The following is a 16,135-nucleotide window of genomic DNA, read 5'->3' as shown; positions in this document are numbered from 1 at the left end:
AGCTCAACAAGATCGGTTATTGATCCCAAAAATTCAGGACTGACACTATGTGTGTTGGATCTTGGGTTAGGTGCTAGACTAACCTAACCCGGACCATGCTCACCCTAACACTCACTAACTATTTGGGAAGGGTAGTGTTGCCTATTGATAGTTACTTTTCACTGACATTTTTATGTACTAATAGTAAAGACATGTCTCAGTCTATTATGCAACTCTTAGACCATCATGCGAGATCTTTTGTTGTTTTTTTATTTTGAGCCACGCACTTCACCTACTCACTAATAAGTAGAGGTGTTAAATGGGTTGTGCAACCCATTTATGGACCCATTTAAGCATAAATGGGTCGTTAATGAGTCAGGCCTTAAGAAATAAGGTACCTTGATGGGTTTTAAAAATAAAAGAATTGCAATAAATGGGTCTTAAATGGGTACCCATTTACAAACCCATTAAAGTCTAAAGATGGGTTGTGCAACCCATTTATTTTTCTTTCTTCTTTTTTTCTTCTTTCTTCTTTTTTTTCTTTCCTCTTCCTTCGATCGCCGACACGGCGATGGCCGGCGACCGGCCAGGCGACCTCGAGGCTCGCCCGGATCGGCGAGGCTTGAGCCTCGCCCGACGCCGGCGAGCCTCCGGCTCCTTGGATCCGGCGAGGCGGAGGCCTCGCCCGACGCCGGCGAACCTCGAGCTCGCCGGATCTAGGGAGGTGGAGGCCTCGCCGACGTGCGCGAGGCTCGAGCCTCGCCGATTTGGCGAGACTCGAGCTTGCCGGCGTCGAGCGAGCTCGAGGCTCGCCCGTGGCCGACTACTGGCCGTCATCGTGGGCGGCGGCCAAAAGAAAAGAAGAAGAAGAAGAAGAAGAAGAAGAAGAAGAAGAAGAAAGAAAAAGAAAAGTTATATTTAAAAATTAAAATAATTAAAATTTTATTTTTAAAAAAATAATTAAAATTCCTTTTTTAAAATAATTATTTTAAAAATTAAAAAAATTGTCCATTAAATTTGTGTTGTATAAAATTATTTTAGCAATACCATTTTTTAAATATATATATCTATATATATAATAAATTAAGTTTAATTAAATGGGTCGGGTATGGGTTGGGTATGGGTCGGGTCGGGTATGGGTCAAAATTTTTGCATTGCAATAAACGGGTTAAATGGGTCGATTTGGGTCGGACCATTTATGACTTGACCCAAACCCGACCCGACCCACCCGTTTAACGGGTCTACTAATAAGCTAACTTCACCTACTCGCTAACAAGCTAGAGTCTTATAACCAATGCTAGAAAATTCTAGAAAGATGTGGGAGGAGAGAGTGGTGGTGCTCTTCAATACTAGGAGCACTCATTTGTTCTCATAGGTTTCCTTCAAAATTATGTTTATACCTTTGAGATAATTAGGCAAAAGATTTTGTTGTACATTAAGCACAACATCATTAATAGACAAAATCTCTTTGTCAAGCAAATTTTGCACTTTGATTATCAGGGTAAGATGATTATCCGTGCTATGTCGTGTCTCTCCCCTACAATATTTCATATGACTTGATAATGTTAAATCCAACAAATTTCAGGGTTATTCTAGGAACTTCCTTTGCCACCGTCCTTCTTTGGAGGGAGCATAGGTAAAAGTCTTGATAATGATCTAGGTAGCGGGGAGAATTGCCTTTATGGATCCTTCCTCCCTCACTTATAATTCCAAGGGTGCTTTTCCATAAAATATGACTGGCTCTTATTGGGGAAGCTGAGCAAGGCTTTGATGTAGGCGGACTCTGGACATATAGAGTCAACTTATGGTTAGGTTAGCAAATCTTTTTCTTAACATCATTTGCAGAGTTCATTTTCCTGTAAGGCGTCCTGGACCCTACCATCGTGTTGACTGGCATGCCAGGCGGCCTCATCGCAGGAATCCAGCCCGAGGGAAGTTCCCATATTGGTTACAAAGCCCCCCGCGATTTATCATTACCCCATTTTACGTCTGGGGTTGACTCCGATAGACGGAGCAGTTTAAGGACCTGCTCAGGTCCACGTCTTACGAGTGGTTAGCCCAGCTACTATCTTTTATTGAGGTGTGGGAGTTGCCTCTACCTAGGATCAATTTTATAGATGCGAGAGATAACTTTGGAAATTCCTCCTTTGTCTCCCCACTTTTGGACTATTTTCGTCTTGTTTTTAAGTCGTGTCTTGCAGGTAGGGTGCTCCTGCAAGATTTGACTTAGCAGTTTAAGGTCATGCTCAGGATCAGGCCTACGAGAATTTATCCCAACCACTATATTTTTCAAGGTACAGAAATTGCCTCTACCCCTGATCCTATTTAACGTCTCCTTGGGGTTACAAGGGCTACTCCCAAGGCGATCTGCCTATCTCGATTGATTCCCTTCTCATTGGAAAAAGTCCCAAAGAACCTCTTCTTCATCGAAGGAGAGCAGTTTAAAGACGTGCTTAGGTCTGATTTTCCTCAACATCATTTGCAGAGTTCATTCAAAACATGACATGACAAGAATTACAAGCGGGTAAATGGGGCCAGCCTAGTCAAATTCAAAATCCACCGCCTTATTCCGAGAGTCAATTTTTGCTAAAAACCAAAAAAAAGGTCAAAGCTACAAAGGCGGTGGGAATCGAAAGGGAGAGAGAGATCTTCCGGTTCGTTCCCAGCCTCTGTCGGTTTTCTCTCGACGGGCGGCGAGGGAGCGGTTCCGCCGTCCGAGGCGGACCTTCTTCGAGCTGCGGCGATGATGAAGATTCCCGCCAAGGCCAAGGCCTCGCTCGTGCTGCTCACCGCCGCCGGCCTCACCTTCCAAGCCGCTTCGGCCTCCGACCTTCTCCCGCTCTCTCGCCATTCTCCCCTCGCCTCTTCTCCTCCTCCGACGGCGACGGCGGATCTCGCCGGCAAGGTCGGGGCGTTGATCGACGGCGTCTCGCGCTCCTCTCGCGCTGTCTCCACGGTCCTCGATTCCTCTCCCTCCTCCTCCTCCTCCCCGTCTCTCCTTCCTTGTTCCGCTCCTCGTTTTGGCCGCTCGCGCCGCCGCCTCCGCCGCCGCCATTGACGGATTCCGCTTCGCAGGTCGCGATCACCGTCGTGGACTACGAGATCTCTTTGCGCGGCCTTTCGCGGGACTCCGAGGAGTATCTTCGCAAACTATCTGAGGTTAGTTCTCCGTCGCTTGCCGCAGCAGAGTTCTGAAGGTGATTAGAGTGTTTCTTGAGGTGGGAATCGGTGCGTTTAGTTGCTGACGAGCGAAAGCTCTGAATGTTTGCGTGTCGAGTAGGATTTAGTTAATATGAAGAGGGAAAGAGAGGCATAAGAAGTTATTGAGTTGACGGACGATGGCAAAGTGCGCACACTTAGCTACCTTTTACATTTCCCTGCTCAGGACATATGATCCTCAGCAACAGGAATATAATAGCTGAGCTTTGTCACTAAGCACTTCGTATACATGTACGGCAACAGTCCATTTTAATGAACTGCATTGGTTTTCTAAAGTTGCAAATCAGAATTGCCCGTCTCACTACTCATTTGCATGGCAACAAATCAGTATAATACAGATTTGTTTTGTGTGGAAAAATTATTTGTCCTGTGCATTTTGTGAGAGTGTGTTTGTGCACTGAAGTTTGCTCAGGGTTCGCTTTCAGGTACATTCACGGTCAGCTAAGAGAATTTTGGAGTTATGTGAAGCCAACAAAGGCTTCTACGTCAAAGCTGGTCAATTTGTTGCAGCCCTCAGGCAGGTTCCTGAGGAATATGTATCGAAGCTTTCCTCATTACAGAATAAGGTTTCGTTCATCTTTAATCAAATTATCCTTTTTCCTCTTCGCTTTGATTTATTATTTGCAGCTTTGGTAATTGATTTTCTTTTTTACACATGAACGAATGATGCCTTAGGCAGTCCCTTGTCCTTTCAAGGCAATAAGAGATGTACTGATCAACAACCTTGGACAAGATTTATCATGCATGTAAGTTGTCCATCAATACTTATTGGTTATTTCTTTTCATATCTCTGTCATAATTTTGCTTTGAACATTTTGTTTAGTTTGATCCTTTCAACATTAATAACCTTTTAAGATGGAATTCTTATGCTCGGTGAGTTAAAAGTTTATAAGGGTGCCTTTCCTAGACTTTCATTGCACGGACATTTAATAAGAACCCTTCCCCTCTTGCTTTTCACTGCAGACTTTTTAACTGAGGAAAAAGGTGGTCCTATATGATCGGATGGTTAAATTTACTAGTAGGCTTCTTTCTGCTTCTTTGAAGATATCCTTTTCTTTTTGGGTATATGCATGGGGCCAATGAGGTGGTATGTAATTGGTTGCAAGAATTTTGAAGTTTAGGTCCTTTAATCTGTGGGTTCTGTCATTCATATAATTATTAATTAGTAAATGCAGATAATGAATGTGCGCTCTCTGTAAATACATATTTGCTAAGGTCTGTATTTATTACACTTCAGAAATAGATTACTTGAACAGCTGTTACTGGACCTTAACAAATTCTTAAGCATATACCAAACTTCCAAATTTTTGCAAGTTGTGTCCCTATGACTGCGCTTTGGTGGATTATGAAACTTTTTCTTCGCATTTTGGGTTGGTTAAGGTTACTTGGTAGATTGAATTTTCACCTTCCCCATGATATATATAGTCCAAGCAGTTTAAAAATGATGTTAGCGCTGGTTGCAACATTTGTAAAGTGTCTCTTTTCTACTGATCTACCTATTTAAGAGCATATAAGTAAGCTGGCCATATTCTAGATTTTCCTACTGGAAGATTTGGCTAATGGGTGACTGCTCTAGCTTTAGACTTCAAAGGTACAGGGTGCCAGAATTATGTATCATGAAAATGATTAAATAGGAAATGCTATTGTTGGATTACTAACCTTAAGACTATCTTTTATTGTTTCTATTCTTGTTCTGATCTGATATCTGAAATCATTTCGTTGGTTAGTAACAACTTCAATTTTCCTGTAAATTTTTAGTGCTTTTACAGTGAGATATATTTTCTGAAACAAAATGATCACATTACCTTGCTATTTCAGATTCTGTTCATTTGATGAAGTGCCAATAGCTGCTGCATCTATAGCTCAGGTTCATCGTGCAGTGCTAAAAGACAGTAATGAAGTAGCAGTTAAGGTTGGTCACTAAGTCTTGTTACCGAATTTCTTGTCATCGATTGTTGCCATTCTTGTCGCTGAATTTCTTTGTTGAGAACTTATTTTCACAGATTATGATTTAGATTCTTACTTGCTTGTCCTTAGTCTCTCCGTCTCCCTTTCCCTGCCTTGAACGCACTTGTTCACCTCGAAAGACACATGCATACATTATGCTTAAAATTTCTTTTGAGATCAAAGTCTTTGCAACTAATTGTGGGATAATATGCAAGTGAAAACCCATTGCATGATCTACACCTCAAGTGCATCTTCGTGGGATAAAATTCACATGCTTCCTGGTAGGTTGTTATAAAATGAAGGCCATGTGATCTATGCAACCCTGTTGCATCTTTGTGTTGCAAGTTGATGCTTTGAACAATCGCAGACCAATGAATGGACATGGAGGTTCAAGTTATTGGTGGCAAGATTGGAATTTTTAGAAGTCCTATCTGAAGATCAACAAGATAAAGAGATTTCACCTGAAATAATAGGTAGTAGGGTATATAAAGGGGATTCACCAAAAAATACACAAGTGCCTAGCCGTAGGGGACAGCACCCTACAGTGGCCCCCTATGTTGCCCTTGGTCATGGCTATCATGGTAGTTTGTGGCCTTTGGAGTTGCATATTGAGTCATTACATCCAGTATAGCTCTAAGGATGATGGAGTACTATTGTTAGTAGTGAGATATAAATCCCACATGACATAGATACGATTTTTAATTGATTTTGTCAATGAGGGCCTTAGGGCATTAGTTAAGTAACTAAATAAAGAAACTTCCAATTCGGAAGTGCTCACTTTTCCTGAAATGTGTATGATTAGTGTTTTGAAATTGAAAGTTTCCTATCACTATCCTGAGGGCACCTGTGAACATGACATGTTCTCACCAGGCATGTAATTTTTTTAGGACATTAGTCAATTTTGGTACTAATGATTATTGTTCACATTTGCCAGCATGGTTTTTTGTCAAAATTAGTGGGACTTGTCTTGTAACATGCATATACGTGGTATGATTGTGGACGCAATAAAAAGCCTAAGACATGAATTTTTGCTTTACTCTCATTAGTCGTGTATTCATATGACAGAAGTCGAGCTATCTTAGGAAAGAATCCGAATGTAACATGTTAGGATTGTTATCTGTTTTTCTCTCACATGAATGTACTCTTTTGGTACTAGAAAGGGTACGGTTGTTTCAGAAAATGCTTATGATGTGTTTGAGATGCTTTTATTCTTTATTCTTTTGCTTTTGCTGTTTCATTTTACTTAACATTTGGAATTGACTATTACTAGATATTGAGCGCCTCATATCTTGAAAATTGTACACGATAGTGGCTTTTGAACTCATTCATAATTTTGTCATTGTCATTTAGAAACAAAAATAGTTTGTATATGGGACAGCTGTAAATGAGCTTATTTAAGTTTCTATAAACAATTATTAATTGTGAACCCAATAAAAATAAAAAGAAGAGCCTTACCAGTAGATGTATGGAGAAAAAGGAGTTATCCATCTTTGTGTATGGTCAACATGGCCTGAGCATTTCCGAAACAGGCTGTTTTTAATTAAAATGGTATAACCTACCTCTGACACCTGGCCTACATAACTGGCATTTCTATCTATGTTTCCTCCCAAAGCTATGGATCGGAATTTAATTTTTACTGGAAAACTATGACTAGTTTCCTGCTTAGCAGCAGTGAACTATCAGTTCTTGCTGGTATTTGAGAATGTTGATCAGGGAGAAGAAATAAACAAGGAAAATCTTCAAGTGCTTGCAAAATCAATTGTTTTGTGTGCGCTTTTGTGATTTGCTTAGTGTTATTAAAACCAAAAAATATAAGTGAAGAAAAAACTTGTTGCAATCTGCCCGTGTGCTCGCTGTAGATATTTCTTATTAATAATGGTGCATAGTAGTTGGTTTCTAGAATTTTTATGGACTCAGGCATAGCAAATTGATTCTTTCATGTTGTTATTTTGGATGATAGGTACAATACCCAGGGTTAGACCGCCAGATGAAACTAGACATGATGATCATGTCTTTCCTCTCAAAATCCATCACGTGGGTCAGAACTATTTTCGTACCCCTTGCTGAATTGTTTTTGTGATATCTGTTATCTGTTCCTGTGAGATACCTAGGTTCCTATGGAGAATCATTAGTTTCTTATGTGTGTCTGCTTAACATCGTGCAATTTCCTTTTTTTAATAAATGTGGGGCGGCATATCTGCATACTGTTCTAGCAATGATATGATACCGTATGACGAGCAATAGGCAACATGTGACTCATCTTATGCTCTTATCATTTTTTTTCTTCTGCTATGTGATTATTGTGTTTATTATGTCTCAGCTGTTTAAAATTATCATGACTGATATGCCCTTTGAGATAAATTAACAATACATCAGTCCGATGTGTCAGTGCCAATGCTTATCCTACCTCTACAGATTCAGAAATCTAAACTTGACCTTTACTTTCTCCCCTTATATGAGAGAATTTTCATGAAAACCATCAACGTCCATATTGCTGCACATGCGCAGTTGTGACCATGCCTTCCCTGAAACTTCTCGAGGAACGCACGTACTGCTCTAAACCAGAGTGATAGTAACATGTTAGGCCTATGGACGTGTGGTAGCTTAAGTTTAGCTTGCAATATAAATTGACCAGTAGAAACCTAGGTATTCATGACACTTTTCTAGCTTGTGATTGCAGATTTCTTTTATGAGGAGCAAGGAGGTTTGGCATAGAATAATCAATATCTGAAAGAGGATAATTTGCTCTGAAATGATAGTCTCTAGGATGCTTAGTTGTCACAGACATGTTGTAATGCTGAAGCAATTTGATACTGCAGTATCTCTAGGTATTCATGACACTTTTCTAGCTTGTGATTGCAGATTCCTTTTATGAGGAGCAAGGAGGTTTGGCATAGAATAATCAATATCTGAAAGAGGATAATTTGCTCTGAAATGATAGTCTCTAGGATGCTTAGTTGTCACAGACATGTTGTAATGCTGAAGCAATTTGATACTGCAGTATCTCTATGGATTTTTATTCAAGGGAAAAGTAGTGAACCCATGGGAGAAAAGAAAAACAGCACAACAAGCTTGCTTGTTTAGTTGTTTTAAAGACGGATATAAAAACCAAATAACGGGTCAGATTCTGAAATCTGGGGAAAACCGACACAGGGTTTCTAGATTATGCATTAATATACCAGTTAATATACCTTCGCTTTTAATTCTAAAAGCTGTGTCCACTGCCATTTGTGCTGTGGAAATAGCTGGGGACTTCATTGTCATCATCTTCATAATCACTATAGTGACAACAATCATAATATTATTTGTTTCGTTTCGTTTCGGTTTTTTTTTTTTTTTTTTTTATATGCTTGTGCAGTTTTGATCAACTTAAATTTAGACTGCTAAGGAATCCTCTTGTCATGTTTGACTGTCTTAGGTTTCTCAAAATGATTATCCTAAAAAGGGTGCGCATGATAAAATTTCTGGAATAGAAATTGATTTCTCAATTTCTATTTTAGAAATTGAGAAGTTAAAAATTTTAGTTTTTGATTTATTCTTCATATCTATTTCTGGAATAGAAATCTGTTCTAGATATAGAAAAATCAAATTGCATTACCAAACGGATTTCTGTTTCAAACCTGTTCTGGGGAACAGAGAAACAAAGAAATAGAGAAGTAGAAATTTTATCATGCGTGCCCTAAGTAGCCACCACTTTTAATGCCACTTGGTTTCAGGGCACTAATACGATATCTAAATAAGCTGATTATTTAGAGTGCTCAGTTGTGCTGTTAATTTCTTCAGTTTATTCACTGACTTTCTCAGTTGAGAAAAATGATCCTTTCTCTTCCTTCGCAGCTCTTTCCAGAGTACAGATTTGAGTGGCTTGTGGGAGAATTCGTCAAAGCTATCTCCTTGGAACTTGGTAAGCATCAGAGTGTAGTATCTGTGTTGAAAGTAATATAATACCTTCAGGTGTAACATCTGGGGAGCATTTTCCATTTTTCATTAATGAGCGTCTTTGATCCACCACACTTGCCAATAGATATCGGACACCCATTTTCATGTAATGAGTTTTAAGCTAAGAACCTCTGTTTGTGGATTCCTTTATTTAGATTCAAGAGCCCTAAAGAAAGTGAACTACACCAAATGCTTTTTGTTGGGTGCTTCCGTGATCACCAGCCACACCCAAGTGATTTCATGGGCAGTGTGCTGTTACTGCAAAAGTATCTAAATGAGAATTGGCCAAAGGTTTTGACTTCACTAGAATAGTATATATCTAATTTATTCTACAGAACTGGAGAAAATTTTTTATGTGGTATATGTTTAGGGTATGATAATTGCGCGTGGAAGTATTGTTATAGTGCTTTCTTTGATGAGAGTTTTATCAGTTTGCCTAATTCTATATTTCATGTAGGAAAAGTAGGCATCAGTCAGCCTAAATGTTATATATCATGGTAGACATTTTGGCTGGTTCATTTTGTGAAGATATGATAAATTGTACACATGATAATACTAATAAGAGGTTTCGATTGATCCAAGCTACCATTGACATTGTCTATAAAGATTTTATCCAGGAGGGAAAAAATGCTGAGAGAACTGCCAAGAACTTTATCTCCAATGACAAGGTCAAGGTCCCTAAAGTAGTATGGGTAAGATTTTTCAGATTCTCAATTTTCAGTTACTATTGAAGAGTTTCATGTACTTATTTGAGTTTTCAGATGTTATTGCATTCATGATAAATTTGCAGGAGTTGACGACGAGCCAGGTCCTGACAATGGAATTTTGCAGGGGAAGCAAGGTATGGTCTTTTTTTTTATTGTACCTGGACTACTCCAGTTTTAGTGTCTGGCCTGTATGAAAGCCTTGGAACAAGTGTTCTGGGGAAAATGAAATCTTGTACTTGCCTACTTGTGTTGTAATTACCATAAAATTTCTGAGACATATTTTGGTTGGGTTATGTTGTGGTTGTCAGGACCATATGCATCAACGTCTCTGACTTGCGTTAATGCTTAAGAAATATAATTGGGTTACTTTGAAAAGAAATTGAAAAAATTGACACAGGAATGGATGTGTTTTGGGAAAAAGACTGCATTATATCCCAATTCTCATTACTATTTATATGTGTCATGATTCTCTCTTGTCGGTCATTTGAGCATTGAGTGTTTTCGATGTTAGTACATGGACATGCACCTGATAGATTGTGCCACCAGAATATTCATTGTATGATAACAGGCGGCAGTTCCTGTCCTGGTGCTCTGGTCCTATGTCCTTGCGGCAAATAGCTTGTTGCATTACCAAACTGAATCTCCTAGATTGGTCAGGGACGGCAACCTGTGTAATCTTGCCTTGTCCAAGCACCTAGGAGCATGGGTCACCTTTTCTTGATGCTGCAGCTATGTGTGTGTGTGTGTTGACAATAAGTTTCTTGAATGTGTAGGTTGATGATTTAGAATATATGGAGAAGATGGGAATAGATCCAACAAAGGTTTGTGTCTTCCCTCATCAGCAACTAGTTATAGCTTTGTTAACTCGCATTGGTCTCCAAATGCTTAAAGTTGAGGACACCCAGCGATAATGTCAATTTTGTTTGAGATTTCAACTGATCTGAAAGCATAGTGCTGAGGGTTCAATCATTCAATAACATATAGGTGTGACCTTTATTACTTGTAGCAGTTTAAAACTGCAGAATGGATTTAATGCAAAAGAGAGACAGAGAAAGGGTCTAGAATTTTAAATATGAAAAGAATTAAAAAAAAATAATTGCTGTGACAAAGAATATTCTAGAAATGTAGAGACTGAGATGCAACTGAGGGAAATTAGTTATTCTCAACTGATGGCATAACAACAATTGTGACTTAACTTTTTCATCAACCATGTCAAGTTATACTTTTTATATCAACATCTGTGAAACTGGTCCCACCATCAGATCAACTCGAAACTGTTAATATAAAAGAATTGCAATCTGCTAGTCTTGCACTTGTATATTAATTTCTAAGTTATGCTTACAACAGAGAAAGATTGTATTATATCAAATTAACTGTAAATCCCCTGACAAAACCTGTGTTTTTTAATGTGAATCTGATGGTTTTCTCTTGATTTTTATGCCTTTAAGGTTGCAAGAACACTGGTGGAAGTCTTTGCTGAAATGATATTTGTTCATGGGTTTGTGCATGGAGATCCTCACCCTGGTAATATATTAGTTTCTCCAGAGGGCAAATCTGGATTTTCATTAGGTGAGGGCTAATATAGATTTTTATCTCTTTAATACATTCCCATTGAAGTTTTCACTAACGAGTCTTTAAATACATGAAGCCACTTAAGTATTTACTCCCACACAGTTATTCTTGATCATGGGGTTTACAAACAACTGGATGAGCAATTTAGATTGGACTATTGTCAGCTCTGGAAAGCTCTGATTCTTTCAGATTCAACTAGAGTACAGCAGCTTAGCGAATGTTTTGGTGTTGGCAAGTATTCTAGATATTTCCCTCTCATTTTAACTGGAAGAACCATTGACAGGTGATTTTTGTAATCCTACTCTTGTGAAAGATTTACTTTTGTACTATGAGTTATTTGGTAGTTCAATTACTTATCATTAGAAAAATTAGAGTGCTTCCAATAGCTTATGTTATTTTTTAGCAACACTTTCCCAGGACTTACTATGTAATCGATAGCAGATACCCAGAGGAAATTTTTCAACAATATTATGTAAGACTGGCTGTGACATGTCACAAAATAGTGGTATAGAGGACTGAAAACCTTTGAATAGTCTACCTAGCCAGCTGTTGCCAGTGGTTATCGATACCTGCCTTTTGTTTATGGCTAGAGTTGCAATATCTACCTCGCAGTAACCTTTCTTGCTGTTTGCCTATCCCAAGTAAAGCTGTGCCAAACATTTGACTCCTGTCAAGTTGTCATCCACCTTTCAGGAGACAATTTCTGTTTAGTAGGGCAACTTGCAAGTTTTTCATCAGGTGTATACTCAGGCTCTAATTTTTTTTTTCCATAGATTTTGTTGAGTGGTGCCCATATTAATTAAGATACAATAAGTACAGTTAGAAATGGAAAGTTCTTAATTTCAGGGTATATTTTCCTTGGGATATCTAAGGTTTATCCACCTTTTTCCATTTTCACTTTCATGGAATAAATATTGTGCATATTGACTCACTGATTGCCCTTAGAATACCCATGACAAAATTCTTTGCTATTTGGTCCAATTTCTGGCACATTGTCTATGCAATGAACACAGACACATGCCTGGACCATGAGTACCAATTCCTTAATCTTTCGTACATGTAGGTCTCAAATAGTGAGAAGCTACATCTGGATTCTCATTGTGGCAATAATCTTTTTTGGGACATAGCGCTTATTGATAAGTCTTTATTTTGGATTAGATTCCATACAATTTACACATTGGGAGATAATTCCACATAGCTGCGAGATTATTACTCATTATATAACAAGGATGGAAATTTCACTGTTAGAAATTGTTTTGAGTTATTCTCATAGAAAAAGAATAGGAAGGGGAGAGGAGGAGGCCTTCCAAGTGTTCCGCATTCCCCAATGGCATTCTTTGGATGTTAAATCCTTATTTGTGTCCATGACTTGTTAGAGAGAGTCAAACAATAGTGAACATGAGTTTTTAACACTGCTTGTAGAGTAAACATATGACAGTACTCTAATCTAATAATTCTAAATGGTAGGGACAATTTGTCGAGACTTGTGAACTGCCAGAAGGCTTTGCAAACTGTAAAACTGATATTCTTCCTAAGGATGTTCTCATAGTTCTTGAATCCCTGAAGGGAGGGTATTGCAGATTTCAAATGCTAATTTTTGTGATGTTTGGTTATATGTGTGTTGATATGCCGTCTACCTGAAGAATTTAAAATCTGGAATGACCACCAATCCAAGAAATATCATACAGAATTCGGGTATTTTTCATTGAAGTTAATTTCTGAGAGTTCACTGCATTTATATCATATCTGTAGCAATACTTTTGGTTATTGGTGTTAACTTTCTCCTCAATGAAACAGCCTATCTTTTTCATGACAAAAGGTATACTAATAATTGTACTTCACAATGCTATGGACAGTAAATCAGCTCTTGGGGAGGCTATGTCAGTTGAGGAGAAAGGGAAGTTAAAGAAAGATCTCAAATCCTTACGAATGGAGGATGTCTCATCATTTGTGGAAGCCCTGCCTCCAGACTTCTTAATAGTACTACGTGCAGAGTACGGAAAACAACTAAATTTTTTTTACCATGTGAGTCAAGTTTCTACATTTCTTAGTCTTATTATTTTGGTTTCCTATTCCAGTGGGCTACTGAGGGCAATCATTCGCAAGTTATGCGCTTCTCAACGACTGAGGCTGTTAACTTATGCAAGATTTGCACTCTACGGTCTTTTCCAAGAGCCAACTACTCAATCTGGTAAAACTACTTGAATTATGCAATAACTTACTCATTGATGTGATCTGCTCTTGGATTGGCTTTGAGTGAACTTTGGAGCTTGTGTTATTGGTGTTCTTTTGCAGGTAAGTCTATATGGCCTAGAATAGATTCATCCTATAACAGACAGGTCCAGGATAAGGATCAAAACATGTCTTAATTCTTTAAACTAGATAAATTGACAGCAATGGTGGGTACTATCCAACAAGGTGAGGTCTTAAATGGTGGAGTTCCTAGAAATGGGCCATGAGCACCTGCATGTAGAAAGCATACGTTAGGCAGCAGTGCCCCTTTTGTGCATAACCAAGTGTGTGCATTCCCGGATGCAGGCCGGAATCGCAAGGGGGTTGTGGGGTAGAGAGAGAGAGAGGGAAGGAGGAAACAACGAGGAAGGATTGATTTCATAGTATTGTCAAAGTGGCTTATAATTTGTATCACGAGGCAGGAGGTCAAGGTGGATGGTTCTTAATTGAGAAATTGCTTAGAGCATAAAAATCGCTTGGGTGCATTTTTCTTGTTGCATTGTCATCCTCAATCTGTGAAGAAGACACTATCTAACACTACGTGTATAGCGCTTTCAGGTTCTGCGGCTGCAGTACTCTTTTCCAAACTCAGGGGAAACTTGAGTTACCTTAAAGTGAGAGTTGTCCTTGGTATGTATATTCTACTGGCAAATTTCTTAAGGGTAAAATTAAATAAAACTCGTCCTCATACTTAAATTTATTTATTATTTTCTGAATTCAGGGTTGCTGGAGTTGCTTTCCTGGATGGAAAGGGCAAGGCGCTTGCTATTTAAGATGATAAACCATCTGTATGTGGCCACAGGACCGTCTGTTAAAGGACATTATTTAACTTCTGCATTGTAGATCTTGTTGCATGGACAGCTTAAAATTTTGAGACAGATGCAATGAAGGTAACATTCTCCATCGTCCTCCCTCCCTCTCTCTCTCTCTCTCTCTCTCTCTCTCTCTCTGTGCCCGTGCGCTTGTGTGTGACTGAGTATGACATATGACCTGGTTAGAAATTGGACAATGAGTATTGCAGAATACATTGGTTATTTCTTGCCCCCCAGGAGCAACCACGTCTGAGGAGATCATGTGACATGTGTGTTTAGCTACGTATAGTCCTACTTTCCTATCAGCGCCTTGCCTGCAAACTGACAGTATTTAGGTAGCAAGTCACAGAATTTCATCTTACTTCAGTAAATTCTACTGTGCCTAGGCAGTAAGTTCAAACCGCCTCCCTCCCATTGCGATTACAAAAAGGAAAGTAAGCTTTGATTAGTTTAATGCACCAGCAAAATCAGAAGACCCATTCCACAAAAGAAAAAAAATATGGAGTGCGAGAAAAGGATGTAGGGCACGGTGTCTGGAGATTTGTTACTCTCTTTTAGGGCTAATTCCATAAAAAAAAATATCAACTTTAAGTCGATGGTCAAATTTGATCAAAACTTTTTTTTGTCTTGTAAAAAAGCACAAATTTTAGGTCAATGGACAAATCTGGCCTGAGTTTTTTTTTTTTTTGTCTCATAAAAAGCACCAACTTTAGATTAAGTGATAATTTTGATCATAATTTTTTTTTTTTTGTTAATAAAAAATCACAAATTTTCACTTTTATCCAAAATCTAACCTTTACCATTAACTTTCTTTTTAAAGTTAACCTTATTTCAAGAGAAAAGGTTCTAATCGTGAGGTTGGTGGATTTAATTCATGGTTTCTCTTGACGAGTGATGATCTATAGTTTCATATTACGATGAAACGATAAAGCCTAGCTAAAGAAATTTAATCTAGAGATTTTTTTACTTGTTAATGAGATGACACAATTTCATTGTTATCCTTCAAATTGTGGCTCAAAGAAGAAAACAATGGATGGTGTTAGCCAGCAAGTACACATGGATTTATTGGTAAGGACAATTAATGAATCTCAGTCAAAGGGGCCAAATTTAGGATTTAAGTGAAAGTTGGTGATTTTTTTCAAAAAAAAAAAATGTGGGTTAAAATTGTCACTTGACTTAAAGTTGGTACTTTTTTACCTGATAAAAAAAAATTAGGCCAAATTTGTAATTCGATCTAAAGTTGGTGCTCTTTTATGAGACAAAAAAAAAAGTTTGGGCCAGTAACCTAAAGTTTGTGCTTTTTTTTTGGAATTAACCCCTCTTTTATCAATTCGCACTCTAACGATGGAGCAGGGATGCATATGATGGCTTTGGCAATCCAACGGCTGGTGATTTTGGCTTAAAGCTCTAGATGGATGATTGCGTTATCAATCTGTTCTCTCAATTCAAACATGGGGTCAATCCCATAATTGATATCCTTTCAGAAGTTTTTTAGTCAATAACTCAATACCAAGTTTATCGTTCTTCATGCATGGCATTGATGTTGGACATCAACTTGATCCATCATTGTATCGTAAATATCCGGAGGCACTTCAATTCATCTGTAACTTCGCAGTTTTGGCAATAATCGTGCATCGATGATTCATGAAAAATGGAGGGCACTCCCTCTACAGATTGTGATTTTTACGAATTTGTTCACTTGTTAAAATGTTATGATCAATTTATAAA

At 38.4% G+C, this 16,135-nt stretch overlaps 1 protein-coding gene across 5 annotated transcripts; it reads left to right on the top strand.

Moving 5' to 3' along the window:
- Nucleotides 1–2,598: 2,598 nt before the first annotated feature.
- LOC104422207 (aarF domain-containing protein kinase 1) lies at nt 2,599–16,056 on the top strand. Of its 5 annotated transcripts, XM_010034454.3 has the most exons (17): nt 2,600–2,935; nt 3,055–3,138; nt 3,624–3,764; nt 3,874–3,944; nt 5,017–5,110; nt 7,106–7,183; nt 8,983–9,049; nt 9,691–9,776; nt 9,875–9,925; nt 10,565–10,612; nt 11,240–11,360; nt 11,466–11,646; nt 13,220–13,357; nt 13,442–13,554; nt 14,145–14,225; nt 14,317–14,485; nt 15,761–16,056. In XM_010034454.3, the coding sequence occupies exons 1-16, from the start codon at nt 2,723–2,725 to the stop codon at nt 14,436–14,438; spliced, it is 1,689 nt and encodes a 562-aa protein (XP_010032756.1). In that variant the 5' UTR covers nt 2,600–2,722; the 3' UTR covers nt 14,439–14,485; nt 15,761–16,056. The 5 variants fall into 5 exon arrangements, with proteins under 5 accessions (XP_039159652.1, XP_039159653.1, XP_010032756.1 ...); XM_039303718.1 differs by lacking the exon at nt 15,761–16,056 and having other exon boundaries at nt 2,599–2,935; nt 7,106–7,179; nt 9,702–9,776; nt 14,317–14,503; XM_010034453.3 differs by lacking the exon at nt 15,761–16,056 and having other exon boundaries at nt 14,317–14,503.
- The last annotated feature ends 79 nt before the right edge of the window (nt 16,057–16,135 follow it).

This window comes from Eucalyptus grandis, chromosome 10 (assembly GCF_016545825.1).
Source record: "Eucalyptus grandis isolate ANBG69807.140 chromosome 10, ASM1654582v1, whole genome shotgun sequence".
Classification (NCBI taxonomy): Eukaryota; Viridiplantae; Streptophyta; class Magnoliopsida; order Myrtales; family Myrtaceae; genus Eucalyptus; species Eucalyptus grandis.
This window is presented reverse-complemented; position numbering and strand designations above follow the sequence as displayed.

What these genes read in the sequence shown, in the direction of transcription:
- LOC104422207 (XM_010034454.3), top strand. Translation starts at nt 2,723, where the DNA reads ATGATGAAGATTCCCGCCAAGGCCAAGGCCTCGCTCGTGCTGCTCACC. An exon ending in GGACAAGATTTATCATGCAT is followed by an intron (nt 3,945 to 5,016) that starts GTAAGTTGTCCA and finishes TTGCTATTTCAG; the next exon opens with ATTCTGTTCATTTGATGAAG. An exon ending in TTAATAGTACTACGTGCAGA is followed by an intron (nt 13,358 to 13,441) that starts GTACGGAAAACA and finishes TTCCTATTCCAG; the next exon opens with TGGGCTACTGAGGGCAATCA.